The sequence below is a fragment of the Denticeps clupeoides genome, chromosome 12 (assembly GCF_900700375.1).
Source record: "Denticeps clupeoides chromosome 12, fDenClu1.1, whole genome shotgun sequence".
NCBI classification, from domain to species: domain Eukaryota; kingdom Metazoa; phylum Chordata; class Actinopteri; order Clupeiformes; family Denticipitidae; genus Denticeps; species Denticeps clupeoides.
In genome coordinates, this window is record NC_041718.1 from 11,540,199 (window position 1) to 11,562,963 (window position 22,765).

At 41.5% G+C, this 22,765-nt stretch overlaps 1 protein-coding gene across 2 annotated transcripts in view; it reads left to right on the forward strand.

Annotated features, from left to right (window-relative positions):
* Window positions 1–22,765, forward strand: part of lrp1aa (low density lipoprotein receptor-related protein 1Aa) — a 100,696-nt gene that overhangs the window by 32,254 nt on the left and 45,677 nt on the right. For both annotated transcript variants that reach the window (XM_028998440.1, XM_028998441.1), the window contains exons 4-16: window positions 5,627–5,746; window positions 7,562–7,690; window positions 7,775–8,038; window positions 13,374–13,536; window positions 13,705–13,927; window positions 14,490–14,679; window positions 14,915–15,058; window positions 15,852–16,088; window positions 16,387–16,567; window positions 20,372–20,594; window positions 21,917–22,106; window positions 22,207–22,332; window positions 22,578–22,718. In XM_028998440.1, coding sequence (XP_028854273.1) covers window positions 5,627–5,746; window positions 7,562–7,690; window positions 7,775–8,038; window positions 13,374–13,536; window positions 13,705–13,927; window positions 14,490–14,679; window positions 14,915–15,058; window positions 15,852–16,088; window positions 16,387–16,567; window positions 20,372–20,594; window positions 21,917–22,106; window positions 22,207–22,332; window positions 22,578–22,718 — 2,331 coding nt within the window. The remainder of the gene's footprint in view (window positions 1–5,626; window positions 5,747–7,561; window positions 7,691–7,774; window positions 8,039–13,373; window positions 13,537–13,704; window positions 13,928–14,489; window positions 14,680–14,914; window positions 15,059–15,851; window positions 16,089–16,386; window positions 16,568–20,371; window positions 20,595–21,916; window positions 22,107–22,206; window positions 22,333–22,577; window positions 22,719–22,765) is intronic.

Consider the following 22,765-nt stretch of genomic DNA (forward strand, 5'->3'; position numbering starts at 1 on the left):
TGACAAGCGCCCGGGGAGCAGTGTGTGGGGACGGTGCTTTGCTCAGTGGCACCTCAGTGGTACCTTGGTGGCTCGGGATTTGAACCGGCAACCTTCTGATTATGGGGCCACTTCCTTAACCGCTAGGCCACCACTGCCCCAAGCGATCCCTAAGAAACGCTCATGTGGTGGAAATGCTGGTGCTGGTGCTATATTGAACTCAATCTACTTTATACCAAACAAACATGAAGTCTCTTGCTAATGTCTGAAACATCGAACGCTTCTGATAATTTGATCTGTTGCGCCTACTTTAGATCCACCCAGTCCAAGGTCCTGTGTTCCCATTCATGTTCTCACTCACGTTCAGCAGACACCACAAATGTCCCCTCATGACCAAAACCACTGCAAAACCAAACAGGGAGCTTATCAGCGCTTTTTTTCCCAAAATTGGTGAGAATTTTGTGAATGTCTTCAACACACTGATATAGTGAGGTGACCATATTGCCTAATGAAATAAACCTGCCAAACCTGCCGCTTCCTTAAGTTAGGGTTTGTGTTTTTAACAAGATTTATGTCCCAACCCTTGATTAAGTACCATTATGAGGACCATTTTTAAAAAGCTTTGAGTGGGAGTGCATCTAAAAAACCATTGTGTGTGCTATGGGCAAGGTAAACGGTGTGTGAGCATGGGGTCAGGGGAGAGGGTGGAAGACAGAAGTGTGTGTGTGTGTGTGTGTGTGTGTGTGTGTGTGTATCCTAAGGGAGTGTATAAACACTGCTGTCTCAGTCAGCTTTCTGACTTCATTACCATTTAACCTTCCTAAATCACCAAGGACAGCAGCATCAGAACATGAGCTGGGTGTGTATTTGTGTGCTAATGTGAGTGTCCATGGGTATGGACATACCCCCTGTACCCCTCTTACTTTATGTGTGGTGTGTGTGTGTGTGTGTGTGTGAGAGAGAGAGAGAGAGAAGAGCTGCATGCATATGCTAATTAGGACCAAATGTCCCCACAAAGATTGGAGACTGTTCAATGAAATTAGCAAACGGAGGTGCTTCTGATGGTGTGTGATGTATCCTGTCAAACATTCAGGCTTACAGTATGCAGCGTCTTGCCATCAAGTCAGAGGACTAGTTTGCCACTTGCTTTCAGTTCCCCCTCTGCTTTTGAAAACCATTGTTCCTGCGTCTTTTTAGTCTTCCTCAGTCAGATTGATTTGATGTGCTGTAAGGAACCCCATTAAAATATCAGCCCGAGGTACATTAACAGGCAGCTGACTGCCTAGATAAAAGAGCGAGATTATTGTTAATATCACCCACCCACTCGCATGGGGCTTTGATCAAGGTTAGTCTATTCATATGTAAGTTCAATGTGCATGAAACTGAATATGCATTAGGAAGGAGTGTATTTGATACACAGTTCTGTGTATGTTTATGTGTGCATTTATGCACGTGTAAATCAACAAGTAATCTCCTTATTTGTGTGTGTGTGGGAAGGGGGGGGCTCTGCTGTTATGTAAGATGTGGTACTGGCAGCAACATGAAATGCCTGTCTCCCACACAACAAAGACTGGTTTACTGCTCTAAACAAACACCACTCTGTGTGTGTGTGTGTGTGGGGGGGGGGGGGTCTCCTCAACTCTCCCTCACTCTTTCTAGGCCATGTGTGTTCCCTCACTTTCTACCTCCTGACTCTCTTGATCCTCTCTTATTTTCTCTTTCACACTCTTTGTTCAAGCACACCCCCTTGCTCACTTCCTGTTTCGCAGCAGGAAGTGATGCGCTGACAAAGTGGCGAGTAGCCTGAGGCTGGAGGTCTAGATGAATCTGTACGGGAGATGGAGGGAGCCGGGGAGCTTCGAGCGATAAGTGAGACGTTGGTTGGGGGATGAGTGCGACTAATACCCCCATTTTCAAATTGACCCCTAACCCCCTCCCCTGGGCCCTGTTGCAGATCTGAAGGGGTTGAATGGGCATCAGCGTTATGGTAATTGCTCTGTTATTGGCCTACTGGAGCGTCTGCCATTCATCTTAAACCCATCAAATCCTTTTAAGTCTGCTGCCGGGGAGAAAGTGGGGGGATTTCATGTTCTCTCTGGGTTGTGGGTTTCGATGGAGTGGAGCTGATTGAGCGGTTATAATTTGGTAAATAATAACCGCCAAATAGACTGTGGATCACAGTGCTAAGGCATGCTAATTGCAGGTTGAGTGACTGTGAAGTAGAAGGGTCTGTTGAGGGGTCATTTTTAAATTTTTTTTTAAAGATATACGGCTCTTGACTTTTTATTTTGTTGCCTTTGGAGGTTTATGTAATTTAACACACACACACACAGTTGAAAGGCAGTGATTAGAGCCCCTTGGTGGGTTTTTGCTTATTCAGTGTGTTGTCACTTTGATTATGTTCCGTCGGTTATGACCTGTCAAAATAATTTACTTGAGCGAGGTACACACACATACACACATACACATGCATGCAGAGTTTTCACAGTGAATGGGCTATGACTGGTCAGCTTGTTTCACACTTTATAGTTTGTATGTGTGTTTTGTCTGCTTGGGTAAATGTGCCTACTCTAAAGTTCTTGCCCTTTCTGTGACCCTCAAGTCCCTGCCACTATCTCCACTCTGGCTCTGTATAGCACAATGAAACACAATTTTTCTCCGAGTCTTTGTGTGTGTGTGTGTGTGTGTGTGTGTGCGCACATACGCGTGTGAGTATGCATCTGACTGTAAGCCAATAGCAGCTCTGATGTGTATATGTTGGCTTGCACAATGAAACTCCAGAAGAAAGCAATTTAGAGACTCAGTGAGGGAGGGAGAGTGTGTGTGTGTGTGTGTGTGTGTGTGTGTGTGTGTCCTTGTCCTATATGAACCCATAAGACGAATACACTCCAGCCTACTGTAGTCTGGCCAGAAACACACATGGCCGGAGCACATGGAGGGCGGTGATCAGCTGCTGAGGGGCGCTGCTGGGCAGCCGTCCCACTCACTGAAGCAGAATTTAGGGCAGCATGAGCCTATGAGTTGAAAGCTGTATACTGGGGCTCCAAATGGGGCAGAACTAGAGCAGACAGAACATTACTTTCTTTCTTCCTTGCTGTCATCCCTCTCTTTGTGTTTTCATTCACCTTTCTAGCTCTGTCTGCAACTGTGGTCCCCCACATGGCATGCGTTGTACTTTAATGTTCCTCAAACCATTGCAAAGTAAAAGGGCAGCGCACCATGAAGGATTTTGGTTTGCGGAATGAACTGGCTGTTACTGACAGAATCTAGACAATACAATGACCCCTGGCTCCATGCCGAGAACAATTTCTGCAACATTTACAAAGATTAGCATCATGCTGACACACTTACAAATGAGCATTATAAATAGTCAACCAACTACATTTTTAGAATCCTTACTTATAGTTAGATACAGGTTAGAACCCTGATCGACTTATTCGTACTTGATGGCACTTGCATTACATGCCCCCTTTCTCAAACATTTGCATAAACATTTGCTCATACGCACCGGTGTGCACAGAATACAGAGGTGCCCTTCACCAGGGGCAGTTCGCTCACTGTCTGGATTGGGCAGCCCGAATCACCCAGAATTCCCTGCATCTCTGCACCATCAGCAACTTTCCCCCAGAGCCGCAATTCCTGAAGCACCTGCAATCAATCAGCTTGATTTGGCACATGTGGCCTCCACAGCCGGCACGGGACGGGGGGACGAGGGGGGATGCGTGCCGTGTTACAATAGAGAGCGCAGGCGAATGGGACACAGTAGAAATGTCAGGGTATGCTGGGAATTTCTTTGACTGGAAATTGTAGGGAAGGACCCCATAAACACACTCTCCAGATTTAGAACACAAGGATTATGGACCCGGTATGGATCCAATCTCTTTAATATCCTATTTTAACCTTTTCCCATGTTTCTTTTTTGCAATGTTCAATTTTTGCTTTTTGAATGTATCGTTTGGACTTTAGTGTGTCAGTTTATTTAAATCTGTTCTTTAAATGTTTTAATTTGTACCTTTTTATATCAGTTTAATTAGAATGTCTAAAGCACTTTGAGTGGAGAACCACAGAGTATAAAAGGTGCTATGTAAATAAACCTTCCTTGCCTTGCCTATATTGTGTTCGTTTTGGCCTGTGTGGCTCCATGTGATGAACTGCTGGCAGATTGCTGCGTTTGCCTGTGGATTTGACTCTGCTGACCCTTAAAACGCACAAAGAGCCCATTGTACGTATGAGGGTTTGTGAAAAGATTCTTAAGGTGCTTGTGTCCGTTGCTGAACACCCAATGTTTCTGCTTTTAACAGAAAAACACACCTGACGCTGACTAAAAACACAGACCTTGCCTGGATGAAGATAAAATAGAAAATCTCAGATCTCAGACCATTTACCACTAGATTTTTATGTATGGCAAGAGCTAATAAGATTACTGAAACGCACTGTGTGTAAATTCTTGACCTCCGGGAGAGTAACTGCAATTTGCTGCCTGTGCCTTGTTGTGCCCTCACGAAGAACTGAAGAATATTAGAAGCAGATTCTCATGTACTGCTGGTGACACAAAGGTTTGTGATTTGGACATATTTACGGAGCGCTTTACAGCAGCTACACTGAGAAACACAGACAGTTATGCAATACGTAGAAAGCTCAGAAAATGTAATTTCTTAAAAAAAACTTTACATTTACATAATTTGGCAGACACTGTTATGCTGAGCTTTAAAATATACATTGAATTGAAATCCCTCATTTGGGAACAAATCTCTTTAATGACTCAACTGTTCCAACATCTAGTGGAATTTCATTCAACAACCTAGTAGACAAGACTGAGAAGATTCTAGGTGAATGCCTTACTAGTTTCTTTAGATGGTATTGGTGCTTTTAGCTCATTCAAATAGATGAGTTCATTTGTATCTCAATCGTGCACAATAGGTAAATTAATTAGTTTCAACTCCTGTTTTAATTTAAATTGCACTCTCTGTATATTTAAATGACACCTTGATTTAGCTAGAAAGAAAATGGTAAAGTCTATTCTTGTTCTGATATAAATGTCTAAGCTATGAATATCACCATGAATATGCATTGCATCTTTAAATGCAAGATTTTAAGACCCAAATGCATAATACATTAGTCTAATTATGCCATTTGAATGACTAAATTTCATTGGGTTGCAATCAAAGCTTGAAACAGTGAGATTTCTGTCTCTCATGAAATTAAGGCTCTGTAGCGTTAACTGTTGAGGATGTGGGGCTTTGTCTGAGATGCTGATTGGTATGTATTGAACGCCTATGGGCAGTAGAGTACTGCTGGCACACAGGACCCAGGAGACCTGGTTCGACACTCCAGGCTTTACTATTCCTAGTAGCCCACAGGCTTTCCCCTGGCTCTGGGTCAGATAACATCTCAGGCCCTGCGGGTGAGATGGAGCACAACTGTGGATGTGAACGGATTAGTTTCCCCCCCCTTTCATCTGAATCGGGTGTGAGTATTGATTGCAGGAGTCTTCAAAGGAATTGGCTTTCGATCAACAGCCAAATTAAAGCTGATTGTGTGAATTTTATATATATGTGTGTGTGTGTGTGTGTGTGTGAGAATAATACACACTAACCATGCAGCACATAAACACCTGACTGAATGCATCCCACTGTTTTCTTTGCAGAACTGGCACCCAATTGCACAGTGTCTGGTTGTCAGGACAGCTGCGCAGCGACCCGGACAGGACCCATGTGCTACTGCAAGAGTGGCTACGAGATCGGCCAAGATGGAAAGACGTGTAAAGGTCAGTCTGTTGCTGCATTATGAAGCCACCAGCACCTCCAGGCTTTTATCACCCAAGCGGAAAAAAAACGGTTGCGTGCATCAGGGCGATGTGCAGCATCCAGAGATCCCAAACCGTTGTTCTGCCCAGAGGTGCACACAGCGCCACTGCCACCTGGAGTCATCAGACGGGGACCAGTTGTGACTTGCAGTGCTGCTCAGAGGTTTTCAGTACCACAGATTATCAATAAACAATTAAAGTAAAATAAAGTGAAGTGATTGTCACATAAACAGCAGCACAACACACGGTGCACACAGTGAAATTTGTCCTCTGCATTTAACCCATCACCCTGAGTGAGAAGTGGGCAGCCGGGGAGCAGTGTGTGGAGATGGTGCTTTGCTCAGTGGCATCTCAGTGGTACCTTGGCGGATCGGGATTCGAACTGGCAACCTTAACCACTAGGCCACCACACAATAATGAGGCAACTGAATGAACATTGCAGATCCCTCTTCCTACGTGTTTCATCTGCAGTGTTCAATAAAAATTCTATGTTTATTGCAAAAGCCTGACGCACAAATCTACTCATTTATGTGTCTTGCATTATTTTACATTATAGAACAAAACTGAAGACACAGGACTATGAAATAACGTGAGGTTATGTAATAAACAAAAATAGCAAAAAAGCTTTTGCTCTGATGGCAGCATTTCAAAGCATTTCTTGGCTTCTCTTGACCACCTTAAGTTAAACAACTGGGATGGTTTCCAACAGACCTGAAGGTTTATGCCGAACACGTTATTATCGTTCACTCATGTTAAAGCAGCTTTTGATGATTACAATACTGAACAAAGCAGTAACGGAAGGTAAAAAGAGGCAACTGTGAAAAAACTGTTTCATCAAACATACTTCACTTTTTCCTGATACAAATATACTAAATATGTTTCTCGCATTGTATTCTTCAAACGGGAGAGTAGGAGTTTTTACTGGTGGTGTATGTTTTCTGTTGAGTGAAAAATAAGCACTCTTGTATACAAGGAAAAACTGTTCTAAATCAAGCTGAATCAACTTCTCTAAATATTCTGAAGAAAAAAAAATTACCAAATGCAAAAATAGCACACAACATGTTCTAAATTAGGGAAATGAAACATGCAAAGATCTGCAACATTTGAGCCTCGTTTTGAAACCAATGATAACATATCATAGGATTTCTAATTGAATAATGCATTTCAAATTCTAATCCATTATGAAGTTATTAATGAACCATGGTATGAGCTTACACGTATGACTAGCCTCAGTTTAATGTTTAGTAATTCAAAGGCAGCGCTAGTCCAGAAATGTTTTCCAGGCTCTTTCTAGTGCTTGCGTGTACAGAAGACATTGAACAGGCAATGTGAGCTGCCCCTTATGTTACTAATTTAAATAGGCAGAGGGCTTCATTTTTGTTGCAATGGAGTGGACCTATGCTATCAAAACGCATATGCATGACTCACAAACAGGAGAATTGAATCAATAATATATAATGGCCTGTAACACGAAACAAAGCTAAAAAGAAATAACTGATCAAGGACTGGACACAGCAGGGATATATTTATATTAATAATCACAGGTGAAAACATCAAGGCAAATCTGGTCAACACTAGACAAATCGAATACAAAAACCCGGTCTGGAAACATGGAAATATCCGGATCGTTGCTGTGACATTGCTGATTCTAAATTAGATTTCTCTTGAAATACATTTAAGTTATAAGAATATCATTGTACTTGGGAGTCTTGTGATCTAACCCGTGTGCCGTGTGTGTGTGTGTGTGTGTGTGTGTGTGTGTGTGTGTTCGATCAGATTTTGACGAGTGTACAGTGTATGGGACCTGCAGCCAGACCTGCATCAACACTGAAGGCTCGTACAGCTGCTCCTGTGTTGAAGGCTACCTGCCCCAGCCGGACAATCGCTCCTGCAAGGCCAAGAATGGTAGGACCCCACGCCCCCTGAACCTCATACTGATTCACCTTTCACCTTCATTTTAATGAACACAACCTCCCCTCCAACCTCTAGTTCCTGTGGACCGTCCTGCTGTGCTCCTCATTGCAAACTCTCAGAACATCCAGGTGACATCGCTGAGTGGTGCAAACGCACACAGCCTGCCCATCACCAGCTCAAAGCAGGTCACCGCCATGGACTTCCTGTATACACAGGAAACCATCTGCTGGATTCACGTAGGCGACGCCCCCACGGGCACGCAGCTCATATGTGCCAAAATCCCGAACATGAAGAATGTGGCGGATGATAGAGTCATCAACATCTCTCTGAGCTTACACCGTGAGTGTTGCTGTCATGGCTTATTTCATTTTCAGGGTGCTTACCATTATCAGAGCTCATGCTTTCAGTATCATACATTTGTATTAATATGGCCTAGCAACCAACACTGAGGCCTGAGCAGTCCTATAACAGAATTATTCATTAGTCATTAGAGCGATGGCCAAGTTGAATAAATTGTGATATAATTTATTCTATTCTATAACTACATGATATGGTTTTATTCATCTTTACAGATAATATGGAATTGCGTCCAAAATTCACTTTAGTTATTAATTGGGGGACTGTGTAGGAAGTTCTTTGGTTGAACCCAGACGTTTCGAGGAGATACAGATGCCAGTTTATAATGCAGGCAAGGCCTGTAATATGGTAGGCCCATATTATTTAATGCTAATTTTTTGTACAAACGTTTGTATAAACCTTTTATATAATATATAAAATATATATATTTTTAAGTTTTTTTTTTTTTATGTATTCATCAACATTGCTTTGAAATGGGATCAAATTTTTTCACCCTCTTAAAACACATTCTTTACTGGGTTAGAGTTCACAGATCTCAGGCTGTGCTCCACTTCTGCAGAAGTTTTAGTTTTTAGAGCTGGCTACATGTTTACTGGGTCATCCCAGTCATGGGTGGAGTCTCCGAGCAGGAAACGATGCCTCTGTCGTGAGTCACAGCCTCAGTATGCTGTACAGATGAGTGCTCCAGATGTGCCCGGTCTTTTATTTTTTCTTTTTGTTTGGATCTCCCACATCCTTTGTGTTTTTAGTACCTGTATCTCTTTCTCCATCTCCATCAATGACTCAGGGCCTTAAAACCTTATTTGGACTCAAATTTATAGGTAAAAAAGTTGAGAGTTGCACCTCTTTTTTTTTTTTTTTTTTTTTTTTTTTTTTTTTTTTTGGTGCAACTGATTGTATATTTTTGTAGGGGTGGTGTTGTAGGGGGCAGTGGATAGAGCGTGTGATACAGGAAGGCGTGATGAGGTTTTGGTCTTTTCAGTGGGGCATCAATATTGTGTCTCAAATATGATTTGCCTCTTTTTGCAATAGTTTGAATAGTTTAGCTAACGCTCATGTGCGATCTTGTGTGCCTACCTGCTGCATTTGCATTCCCAGTGTTCTTTTACCATGTCAGTTGTGAGCAGAAGAAATGAATGCTGTGCAGCGCTGACATGAACCATTAAACATGCAGTGAGGTAGGTCATGGACGTCGCTGTTGTTTGAAATGGCAGCAGATGTTTCTGATTGTATACATTACTGCTGACTTATGTCTCGTTTTAAGATTAATAATAATTATAATACGCATGAAAATGCCCCTGTGGTTTGACAGATGGATTTTTCCATTCCTGTTGTATTTGGCTTAGCAACTAAATCACCCATGACTCTCCACTTGCAAAATTAAAAACAATTATTACAAAGTAAAATTCCTACATGTTTGTTTTTATAGAGAGAAATAATTGTAACAATTATGCAAAAAAAATATTTTTTTGCCACTTGGAATTGTTGCTTCAAATCTTGCTCCCTTAGATTAGAGAACAGAGACCAAGGGAGACCCCAGAAGCTAAAACAAGGGACTTACAAGTATAGACTTCAGCAGGAAAAGTACTTAAAAATGTATACCCATACTGTAAATCTCACAGTGGCTCAGCAAGTGGCACAGGGACACGCCCTTTCCATGGGATCTGCATTCCCTGCTTTCCCAAAAAAATAGTGTGGTTATCTGTGGGTGTCTGAATTATTCTGCCTTTGGTCTTAGTGGGTAAATGTATCCGGCACCACAAAACACACACAGATATGTCTGTGTTCTTTATTTTCATGGTAATAGTCTTTAGTTTGCTTTGTTTTAGTGTGTCGTTGTGAAATACCAAAAAATGTGTAATCTACAAGTTTGGCAGGAAAAAATTGTTACATTTTCTTCTGAGAAAAGTTGGTAGTTATTCCTGTCAAGGATGTAAAGATAACAAATAATGGTTAACTGGACCATGCAGAAAAACTGGAAAAGTAGGAAACATTCTGCCCTCTACAAAAAATAGCCAAGATTACATGAAATTACAAATGAAGATAACTACACATTTATACAGCATTTATAAAGCGTCTGACTTCTCACAAGCTCCTTACAAATATGTAAAACCAAGTGTGTGTGTGTGTGTGTGTGTGTGTGTGCAGAAAGGAGTAGATAGGAAAAGTAAAGGGGATGGAGGGGAGGGAGGTGGACTGGAGCAGCAGACTGATGAGCCCCATTGCTCACTGCTGAACTTTCTAGAAAAGCTTCTTACGCAGTCATGTGCTTGCAGGGGGGGGGGGGGGGTGCTCTGCGCAGTCTCTTTCATTTACGAAATTTTGTGAAAGTGTCTGCGTAGCGTCTCTATAGCAACATGAACACAGACCTTTAGTGCAGTGATTCATGCTGTGCTTTTAACAGTGCGTTTGCGGGGTATTTTGCTATATGAGTTTATTGGCTGTGATTACATTAGCAGAGGCTGAGCCCATGAGAACGGACCTTGGATAAACTCAAACACAGATGTTAACCCTCTCTTTTATCAGTGCAAGAGCAAAAAAGAAATGCTGTTTGGCTGACATGGTCGTGTTTTTAGTTTTAATTCTGCAGCTTCTTGCTCCGAATGACATTTGTAAAAGGAGCCGCGCGTGACTTGAACAAGAATTTTGGTGCACTTTGGTGAAGTTCTGGGTTGAGAAAAGCACTCTGTCGCTTTAATCCCTTCCTGCAGTTGTTCCTCTCTAAAGCGCTCTTTCTCCTGCTGCCTTTCTTTCTGTTTGGAGACTTTCCCGAGTTTTTCTCCTTCCCATTTTTCCCCTGATGCCTTTTCCAGATGACGTCTGTTGAGTGTTCCGAGTCCTGTGCGCTTTCTCTGTAAAAGTGAAAGCCAGGCCGGAGGAAGCAGCGTGCCATTTAGGAAATCGACAGGCCGTGGTGCACTTGAATGAAATCCCTCAGATCTTCTACGTGCTTTACCTGACGGGGTTACAGACAGGGATACACACACAGACACGCCTAATAAATTATTGGTGTGAAACACGTCTACCTTACGTCTAAGTTTGTTCATACCAAAGTTTCAAATGCCTAGGTGTAACCTTTAATTGTTTTTTATTACTAAAATGTAAACCGAACAACTTTAAAACCGGCCTCATAAATGTATTAATGCATACACCGATGCATTTTTTTTTGTTTTACTGAATTGACGTGGTATTAGCCCAAGATGTGCCGGTATCAGTATCAGTGCATCTGTGTATGCATTTCCTGTATGTTTTCTGCCTCATTGCTGTCTTTTTGTTCTAACAATCATTAGAATTGTTTGGTTTCACATAGTCATATTTTCTAAAATTTGAAGTCCCATTGGGAGTTTGATTTTGCCCCCAGGTTCAAGGAAAATGTCAGACTCTGCAGTATTTTCCTCTCCTCCCCACACTCTCCTGCTTTCTGTACTTTTGCATTCAGAACAGCTGGAATGTGTTTGCGTGTCATGATGCTACATGATGTGTGCTTCTGCAGCATCATAAGCAGTCAGCATGTGGGTTCCATGAAAGTAACACCCTGACCTCTGTGTCTCTGTGACTGCAAAGAGAGGAAGATGATGGTTACCAGTTATGAAGAAAAGGTGTGTGTGTGTGTGTGTGTGTGTGTGTGTGAGGAATTGTAGTTAGAGGTCCTGGTGGCAGCTGTGAAAACATATAACTTTGTGGGAGGCATTTTAACACACCCACACACATACATACATACATGTACACGCTCACACACAGACCTGACTCAGCTCTTATCCACAGAAAGAGCTCTGTTGTATGAGTGGGAAAGGAAAGCGAGAAGTCTAGCTTGGGGGAATATGTTCATACCAGTCCCCCAGTATTAGTGTTATGACTGTTCCAGTGGATCCTGCCTGCTCTCTGTGTTTCTTCTTTCCCCCCATTGTGGACCTCCGACAAGCAGAGCTCTGAGATTCCACAGCTCCGAGTGTTTCCTGAATGCCTGGCTTTGGGCACTTTCTCGGAACTACACCTAGGGAAAATAAATGTAAATCAAGTGCGGGAAAAGGGGGAAATTGAGACAAGATTAAAAGAAAACTCTAGGATGGAGGAGAGGATATCTGGGTGTCTGACTGGGCAGGGGTAGTTTGTAGACTACTAGTATGGCAGCAGGGGAAGGATGCAGCTGTACCAGTGTGCCTATGGTTGCCATGGTTACTGAGTGAATGGGCACAAAACAATATACAGGTACCACAGATGAAAAAACGGTGCTTAAGCAGACCGCATGTGTGGGGAATAAGTATACAAATAAATGCCTTCCATCCATCTCATGGGGTAACAGTGAGTTCAAATCTGGGTGGATAGTTTGGAAAGTGAAGTGCACCAGATGCTTTTGCCTCCAGTAAAAGAATGGCGGTTTGTCATCTTGATGGGATGGTGCTTGTAGCACGGGGCTGGATTGAGTCTGTAAGGAGTGGGCTGAGGCTTTAATTAGACCCAGCCTGAGTGAAAGGAATAACTTTCAGGTATCTGGAACTGGAAGACCCGGGAACTGCTAGACATTGGAAAGTGTGTGCATGCGTGTGTTTTTAAAGTTACATGGATGTCTGCCATGTTGCTTCATTGTGACTACTTTCCATCTTGTGACTATGAGTCAGTCTTAACACTCCTATCCTACATGTGCACTTGTCTCAGAATAAGCAGTAGTTGGGGTGTTGGGGTGAATTTTATTGTTTATCAGACATATTTTGTGCTGATGACCGTGCACATGGTGGGAGACCCACTGTGTACCATTTTTATTGTTGTTTAAGCAAAAACATAATGAATTTTTTTACTATCCTAAAACAAAGTGGATGTTACATGTCAGGTACTCAGATTTACTCCCAAAGCAGTCAGGAATTTTTCGCTCAAACACCGGTGTGTGTGCTGCGATTATTGTGTTATACGTGTGAACCTGCCAATTAATAGCTCTGTTGGCTTGCCGTAGTCGAGGGGGAATGGGTGGGGCTCAGCCATGGTGGCCTCATAGGAAAATTACGTATCATTATTATTATTAAGCATTTGCCTATACTGTCTATTCCATGGGCCATGAAAATAAATGTACATTATTCGCTCTTGCTAACAGTATTTTACTCAATAGACCTATGCATTAATTGATAAAGTAGGACAAGGGATGGAATGGGGGGATGTTTTTATTTCAACCCCCCCTCAAGTCAAGTATTCAGGATTACCTCACATCTGCGTGTCATTCTAATACTTCAGTTAATGCCCAAGAACTATGGACCCTGCAGGACACAAAGTGGCTGTCTCCTTTCCATCCCTTTAACCTCTCGACCTCTCTCTCCCTGCTGGACAGATGTTGAGCAGATGGCCATTGACTGGCTGACAGGAAACTTCTACTTTGTGGATGATGTGGATGACCGTGTGTTTGTCTGCAATAAGGATGGCAGCACATGTGTCACCCTGCTGGACCAGGAACTTTACAACCCTAAAGGCATCGCCCTGGACCCCAGTATGGGGTGAGAATACACTTCACAGTCAGCTAATACTAAATGTCTCGTTTTTTTATTAGAAGTCAGTGATTGTTATGCCAAGAAGAAACAGGCACATGCACATAAATATGCACACATGTTAATCCTTGGGATGAAATATCAGACCTTAATTTTTATCCCTCCCGTGTTTCACAGGAAAGTGTTCTTCACCGACTATGGGCAGATTCCCAAGGTGGAGCGCTGTGACATGGATGGCCAGAACCGTACTAAGCTCGTCGACAGCAAGATTGTCTTCCCCCATGGCATAACACTGGACCTGGTCAGCCGTCTGGTGTACTGGGCTGATGCCTACCTGGACTACATTGAAGTGGTGGACTACGAAGGCAAGAACAGGCACACCATCATTCAAGGCTTGCTGGTGGGTTTTTCCAACTAACGAAGTGACAAATGGACAAGTAACACTGATTTTCCAGCAATATAGTGAATAGATGTAAAATTCAAATAATGCAGCATTGCTTTTAAAGTAGCTAAGCATTATGCAGTTAAATATCTTTCTGCAAGAAGCACTGCAGAAAATGTTTACCTTGCGTCCTAACACCAAATACTTGTGACTAATTAAATTAGAAAAAAATAATTGCCTTTTTGCCTGTGTTGAGCACAATGCAAGAAACACTTAATGACTGTGCCTGAATGCAAATACATACCCACACCCTTATTTGACGTTTTATGGAATATATGATTCTTTAGCTTTTTGCACAATTTATAGAATTGTTATGTTTTTATTTGTTATGACCAGTGTAGTATATAAAGTTGTGCACTGAAATTTATATGGAATATTGCCCTTAAGGAATAATGGTGGACGGTGGAATAAAAAAAAAAAAAAAAAAAAAAAAAAAAAAAGCTTATGTTGTGTTTCACTCTTTTGTCCTTATTTGAATACCAAAGATAAATGAAGAATCTCCCTCTACACCTCTTTCCAGATTGAGCATCTCTATGGACTGACCGTTTTTGAGAACTATCTCTATGCCACCAACTCTGACAATGCCAACATGCAGCCAAAGACCAGCGTGATCCGTGTGAACCGCTTCAACAGCTCCGACTACCAGGTGGTCACGCGAGTGGACAAGGGAGGTGCTCTGCACGTCTACCACCAGAGACGCCAGCCTCCGGGTGTGTCACCATATCATTACATCTCCTTGTTTTTGTAGTTATTGTCTTTTCATCAAGTGTAAAGGGTTGAATTTCTAAAAAGATGAAATGTTTGGCCCAAGAAAACAATGGAAAATATTATTATTGCCGTGCTGCCTTGACTTCTGATCCACTGAACGTATTATGAGCCTTAATTTGTGCTTTTATTTTTCCAACGTCCAACGTTGATCTGACCCCCCCCCCTCTCTTCCTGCAGTACGCAGTCATGCCTGCGAGCCAGATCAGTTTGGTAAGGCAGGTGGCTGCTCTGATATCTGTCTGCTGGGGAACAGCCACAAGTTGCGGACCTGCCGCTGCAGATCCGGCTTCAGTCTGGGCAGTGACGGCAAATCCTGTAAAAGTGAGTGCTGCACAGTCACATTGCTATAATTACACATGGACGTGCTGTTAATAAGAGTAAATAAGGTTCCCGGATGCAAATGGAGGGTATTGTAAATTTCTACAGGGTTGGTAGAAAGCAGTCAGAAATAAAGACCCAGACCTGAGGCCGAGACTGAGAAATTGATTACGATATTGAGCCAAATCCAAGGGCACTGAAGGGCTGATTGTGGTCCAATCTTCAGCCACAGGGATGAGGGTCGCTTGGGAATAAAATGTTCATTTATTGGGTTTGCTCTGAGCAAATTATCTGAGGTGTGCTGAGTCATGCAGAATGAAGGTCTTTCCCCAATGAATGACTCTGAATGGATTCAGTACCCTGCTGAATGCGGACACTCTGCCACGGTGGAGACGATTGATTTCTGTTTTGTTTTTGTGAAGATCATAAGGCATGCCCCTGTAGAGTGATGAAATTTTAATAAAGGAGCCGGAGAACACTCGCTGATTTGAACGCTCATTACAGCTTCATCACGCATTCTTGTAGGTTTAGGAGAATTATCTGTTTTGCCGCTGGTTACTGAATTTACAAACCAAATGTAACAGACTCCATGCTGAAAAACTATAGTTAGTTAGAATGAAATGTAAATAAGTTTCAGTGAACAATGCAATGTAAACATCATCAAAAGAAAATTGTGAATGCCGAAATGAAAACACTTAATTACAATAAGAAAATACCAAAAACTTTAATAATTAGTTTGGTCCAACCTTTTAAGAAGTATTTTTTAAATTATTTTTTTTTCTCCCTTTTCTCCTAGAACCTGAACATGAGCTGTTCCTAGTCTATGGGAAAGGTCGCCCAGGAGTCATCCGTGGCATGGACATGAACACTAAAGTTGCAGATGAGTACATGATCCCCATTGAAAACCTGATGAATCCTAGAGCCCTGGACTTCCACACCGCCAGCGAATTCATCTACTTTGCTGACGCCACCAGCTATCTGATCGGCCGTCAGAAAATTGATGGCACAGAGAGAGATACCATCCTCAAAGAAGGTAACCTCAGCAATGGTATCAGCAGGCTTGGATCATGAAACAGGCAATTGACCATGACAGCGACATTCTAGATTTAAAACCTTTCTGATATTTTGCTCATTAAAATTGATATAAAAGACTTGAGTGTTAAAGCTGAAGCCTGAGTTGGAGAGGTCAGTCTCAAATCGGATCATTTTTCAGTTCAGAACTTGTGCGCGATAATGCATGTACAACAAATGGTACAAGAGTAGCACCATGAGAAAATACATGATTACACGAGTATAAAAATATTTGACATGGCTGAGTATGTGTCTTCCAGGAATTCACACAGTAGAGGGTATAGCTGTGGACTGGATGGCTGATAACCTTTACTGGACCGATGATGGGCCAAAGAAGACCATAAGTGTGGCCAGATTAGAGAAGGCCTCCCGGACACGTAAAACCCTTATTGAAGGCAAGATGACCCATCCCCGTGCCATTGTAGTGGACCCTCTTCATGGGTGAGTCTTAAGAGCTATTTTTTATGGAAGTCTTGTGCTTTTGCATTTACTGCATTTATCACTCTTATTCAGGGTTTGCACCTATGACATTCTGGTCTTCTAGGTCATAGGACAATGTCTGACCCATTAGGCCACTACCAAGCCATTATTCACAATTACATCAGTCCGTCTGTAAAGGTCTCATCTATAGAAGCTCTCATAAGTGTCTTTTTCTTGAGAGGTTATAGGGGCTTTGATCTTTTGTATTTTTGTATGTATGTTAAACCAGCCATTGTCTGCACAAAACAAAGCATGATAAAGTGAGTAATAAATAAAGCTAATCACAACACATGTGACCCTTGAACTCTACAATCAAAGTCAAAGTCAGCTTTATTGTCAATTCTGCCACATGTACAGGACATACAAAGAATTGAAATTGCGTTCCTCTCAGACCCATGGTGCATACAAGATATACAAGATAAAAACATATATCCAGATATGTTTTTATTAATGTTATTATTAAATAATAATAAAAACCAGGCCAGCTTGCGGGTTAAACTTATCTGGTATCAGATGTGGGTGGGTGTGGTTGTTGGCAATTATGTCAATGGTTATGTCAATGGTAAATGTTGCCAATTTAGTTACATTTCTGTTTGAGTAAATGTTGTGGAATAAAAAAACTAGTCTGGTGAAAGAGCCTCAGACAGGGAGTGACTGGGTGCAGTCATGCAGTGTCAGTGAAACAGAAATAGAATGTTTTATTATTTTTCTACAGTCTGCAGCGTATGCAGGGATCTAGGTATTACTTTTAAATGTATATAAGGCAAGTTCGTATTATATATGATGTATCCGCCAGTGCCCAGTAATTTTGCATGCAAAGTTCATATGAGAAATCTGATGGGGAGAATTGTGAACTATGATGGTAATACAGTGACGGATGACATAAAATCATCTTCTTCCACCCATCCCCCTGCTAAGGTGGCTTCAGCACGTTTCTTTTGTTTCCCCTCCAGATTTTCCATGTGGATGTTTAATGAAACATTACACTTATACAAATGCAACGAGACCTTACATTGTGACTTACTCCTGTCTTTTTTTTTAAGTCCAGCAAACCTGTTATAGGACAGCTGTATGCAATGTGAGGGTGTTCATTAGCCTACTGTAATTTCACCCTTGTCTGCTGAATTCAGAGAGACCTCAATTAGTCAATCTATTCATATTTAAATACATATTTAACAGCTTATGCTGTGTGTGGGGGTGGGTTGGGTGTGTGTTAGTGCACGTGTGCTTCAGTACTTGATTGGAGCTTTAACCTGTGGGAGACTTGGGGGGGTAGAGCAGCTGGTGTCCTGTCATTCCTGTCATCCGTCACCCAGGGCCTTGGTCCCTCTGCAGCGTCTCCCAGCAATTACACTCCCTTGTGTCGCTCATTCCCATCCTGCCTCCATCCCCGGGCTTTAATTAGCTCATTTACCCTGTGTACTCTTCTGTGCCACCTCATTTTTTCCTGAGTGTCTCTTTGTTTCTGCTTCCTTTAATTCAAAGCTTTTGCTTATTCAGACATTTTTTTTGTTCTTTTTTGTTTGTATGAAAAACTATGAAGTGAACAGAAACAAAATAAAATAATTAGTCATAAACAAAAATTAATCTCAACAAATCAACACAAAGATTTGAAACAGGATGTCCCCCCAGAAAAAAACAGAAACACTATACAAAGTCAATAAAGTTAAATACAACATGGGAACTGAGGCAATAAAAAATAATGAATAAACAAGAAACTGAGTAAAGAATAATAAGACCATATGCATCCAATGGAAGCAATCCAATCCTGTATATACTACATGATCTTCTGAGGAAGTACAGAATAAAGAACTAAATTAATCAAAATATCTCCATCTCGAAACCCTCAACCCCCAAAATAAATAGGGTGGTCGTTCATTGCTACTTGAACACACGCACATGAAAACAGAATAACTATTTGCGTATTTGAATTGAGCATTAAAAACAATAGCCTTGTTAACTCATTTACTCAGGAGGCTATTTTATTCCTTTTCCTCCTCGGATGGTTACATTTACATTTATGCCATTTGGCAAACACCCTAATCCAGAGCGATTTACAATGTGCTTTCATATTAACATCAGGTCTAGTTCACTAGGATCACAACTAAGAATCCAAATAATTTTATTTGCTTGGTTATAGTTTTTCTTACATAAATACGATAACACACTCTACTAGGAACCAGAAGACTACAAAGTCTCTGGTTCAAATCCCACTTACTACCAGCATGTCCCTGAGCAAGACACATAACCCTGAGTTGCTCTGGAAACGTTATCATTTCACTATTTATTGTCTAATGTATGTAACAGAACTGACAATAAATCTCTTTTGAACTTGAACAAAGTGTCTGCAAATGCTATAAATGTAAAGGAATTTCTAATTTTAGTTGTCTGTCATCTGCCGACAAACTGCAAACACACCGCATGGGATTATATAAACCCTGCAGGTAACTGCATTTAACACACAGAAGTTGTGAATCTCAGAGACTCCTGGCGTACCACTAGAAGAAGCCTAGGTACAATCAGTTTGAGAACCAAGGTTAACATTGCTTTCCTCATTAACCTTTACAAAATGAATGCTATTCCTTCCCAGTCATCTCAAACCTACCAGGTATAATGAAGCCTGCATCAGATCTCTTGCACCCTCCACAAACCTATGCTATTCAGTCTGAACCTTGCTGCTTGTCCCCCTTTATCTCTAAGTGGAGCACAATTACGACCGCAGGCTAGATGCTCTGGTGAGCAGCTTTCAGCATGAGGCAGTCTGCTTATGTAATGCATGCAATCAGTCAATGGCAGCAGACACGGCTTGAGGGAATCTGGGGGGGTTGGGGATGTATGACTGTCAGAGTATGAAACACCTGCGCCTGGACAACATGATATAGTGGACATGCCACTCTGGGTGTTTAATCATTTGCGTAATGGGGGCTTTGGCCTGAAAAATGTGGTCATTTTGATACATAGAATATATTATACAGTGAAAGGATTCTGCACGAGCTGTTAAATGTAACTGTGGTGTAATGAGATTTGATATGAATTTAATCTCAGCAACAAAAGGTTATGGATTATTTATTACATTTTAATATCTATATACCTGTACATGAAATACAAACTCTTGTTAATCCAGGAAACGGGAAGACCCAAAAATGATTAATACTAATTAATATTTTGTTGAATAGGTGCATAGAAATTATAATTCAGTATTATGAATGACTCAGATTCAAGAAAACACATTAACTTCCAGTCCCACCTTTCAGGTACATGTTGAATGGTGGAAAATGTATGATTTATTTATCAACCATATAGACAGAGCGATTAGACTCACTATTTACTTAAAAATTGGTTTTCTTTCCTTTTGTCTGTCGTTCAGCTTCCTTTTCTACCTCTCTCTCTCTCTCTCTCTCTCTCTCTCTCTCTGACATCCCCACTGGCTTAGATTGGGTCATTGATCAGTGGAGGTGATTGACACCTCTGAGTGTGTGTTAATGAAAGTCATTCATCAGCAATGGCACGCGAGGGTGCACAGGGTGAAGTGCAATTGAAACTCAGTCATGCAAACCCGTAACTGCACCTTGCACAATACTTGTCCGGGAATGCATGAAGTGGCATTATCTTATGCTGTACAGTTATAGCAGTAATCATATACTTCTTTGGGAAGTGTTTTTAATCAATAACTTATTGATTAATGGACCAGCGACATTTCTGTTTGTACTCTCATATAACATAAACTATGCAAAATATCCTAACTGAAGTATTTGGCTCTTTAAGGTGGATGTACTGGACTGATTGGGAGGAGGACCCAAAAGAGAGCAAACGAGGGAAGATAGAGAGGGCCTGGATGGATGGAACCAACCGGAATGTTCTCCTCTCTTCCAAGACTGTTCTGTGGCCAAATGGCCTGAGCCTGGACATCGCACAGGGCATCTTGTACTGGGTGGATGCTTTCTATGACCGTATTGAGATGGTCTATGTCAACACTGGAGAGCGCAAGGTGTGTAACATTTAAACATTTTACAACATGCAACTGATGTTGCATTTAATGCCATGATATGAATATACATGAAATGTATGGAGCAGTGGAGGCCTTGCGGGTAGGGAAACTGACCTGCTATCAGAAGGATGTGGGTTTGAATCCCGAACATCCCCACTGAGGTGCCACTGAGCAAAGCACCGTCCCCACACACTGCTCCCCTGGCGCCTGTCATGGCTGCCCACTGCTCACCAAGGATGATAGTTAAAAGCAGAGGACACATTTCGTTGTGTGCACAGTGTGCTGTGCTGCAGTGTTTTACAATGACAATCACTTCACTTTCAATGTCAAATGTCCTGAAAAGAAAGACAGAACCTGCATTTGCTGATGCATCAGATTGTCCACTAGTCTTGCAAAGGCTATATTTATTGATGTTTTAATCAGTGCAGCTGTACTGGGTTAATTGCAAAAGGGATTTCTAAAAATCAATTAACTTTTTTAAGTGACAGACTTGCATTAGTGAACACAGCATTAATTTCTGCTGTTAATGGCTCTTTCTACACATATGTAGATATTGCTTTCATTAGCAACCATTTCCCCATATCATAGTTATTTAACAATGTCTATGTAGTATTTTTGATCAATTTGATGTTATTTTAATGAACAATACATTACTAAATGACACTATTCTTTTGAACTATAATGAATGTATATATTATTTCAAATGATATTACCAGTGGTTCATTTTTCATATGAAGGTTTTTCATTTATGATTATTTTATTTTAATTTATTAAACAAGACTTTTCTCTGTGTGCTTCTCATAAAGCTCTTCAGCACTGGTTTAGCCTGAGCCATTAGTTAATGTTACCCCCCAGGCTGCTTAGCCTGTGTTCAAAGTTCTGTTTGAAAACTCAGCGCATTTGTGCCCTAATTCGAGGCAAAAAAAAAAACTCTGATTATTCTAAATTCACCTTTAAATGGCAAAACTAGCTACTACAAACTAGCTAGATATAAACAGCATAAATGTCCCTTCATGCTTATCAACCATTTTGTGATGATTTGGGTTATTTTTAAATACAATAATATGCTTTGTTTCGGCTATACATATAGGAACACAGGAAATATTCATTGTTAGCTTTGTGTCGTTGAGCAGATTGTGTACAGTCACAAAAAAATCTCTAATAATCTTAATTTATTCTTACCAAATGCACACAAATACACAACCACAGTGAAATGGGTTGATAAGAGCATTTACTAAAGAAAGCAGTTTATTAACGAAAAGCTTGTGCTTTTTAAGTGCTTTTTAAATAAATTACATTTTTTGTCATTTTTCTATATGTAGACTGTATATGAGGGGCAGGAGCTGAACCATCCTTTCGGCCTGTGCCACTATAAACAATTCCTGTTCTGGAACGAGTACCGCAGCGGAAGCATCTATAAACTGGACCAGGTCACAAAGACGGTCACCTTGCTCCGAAATGAGCGCCCACCTATCTTTGAAATCCGGATGTATGATGCGCAACAACAGCAAGGTGGCGTTCATCACTCCCAGCACTCCTGTTTCTTCCTGTTTGATTGTCAAGCTGTATAGAAAAAGCCTAAACCACGATGCAATGTGCTTTTGTTATACAGGCTCGAACGCATGCCGTGTCCACAATGGTGGCTGCAGCAGTCTGTGTCTGGCCACGCCGGGCGGGCGTTCATGTGCCTGTGCAGAGGACCAATTGCTGGATCCCACAGACAACACCAGTTGCAAAGGTGAGGAGGGGTGGAAGAAAAAATCTGTTTTAATTTCTCTCCATTTGTCTTTTTTTTTTCTTTTTTTTTTTCTGTCCTATTTAAATATGCTAGAACTGCATTCCTGTCCCCACGAAAAGTATTTTCATAGCAGACATTTGTGAGATGAATAGATTAATATTTTTACTATTTAATGTTACATGTGTGTGTGTGTGTGTGTGTGTGTGTGTGTGTGTGTGTGTGTGTGTGTGTGTGTGTGTGCACAGCAAACCCATCCTACGTCCCGCCACCACAGTGCCAGCCTGGGGAGTTTGCATGCAAAAACAACCGTTGTATTCAGGAACGTTGGAAATGTGATGGTGACAACGATTGTCTGGACAACAGCGATGAGACCCCTGAGCTCTGCCGTGAGTGCCGTTTCAATTTACATTATGATCCAGGCTAAAGCCTTCAT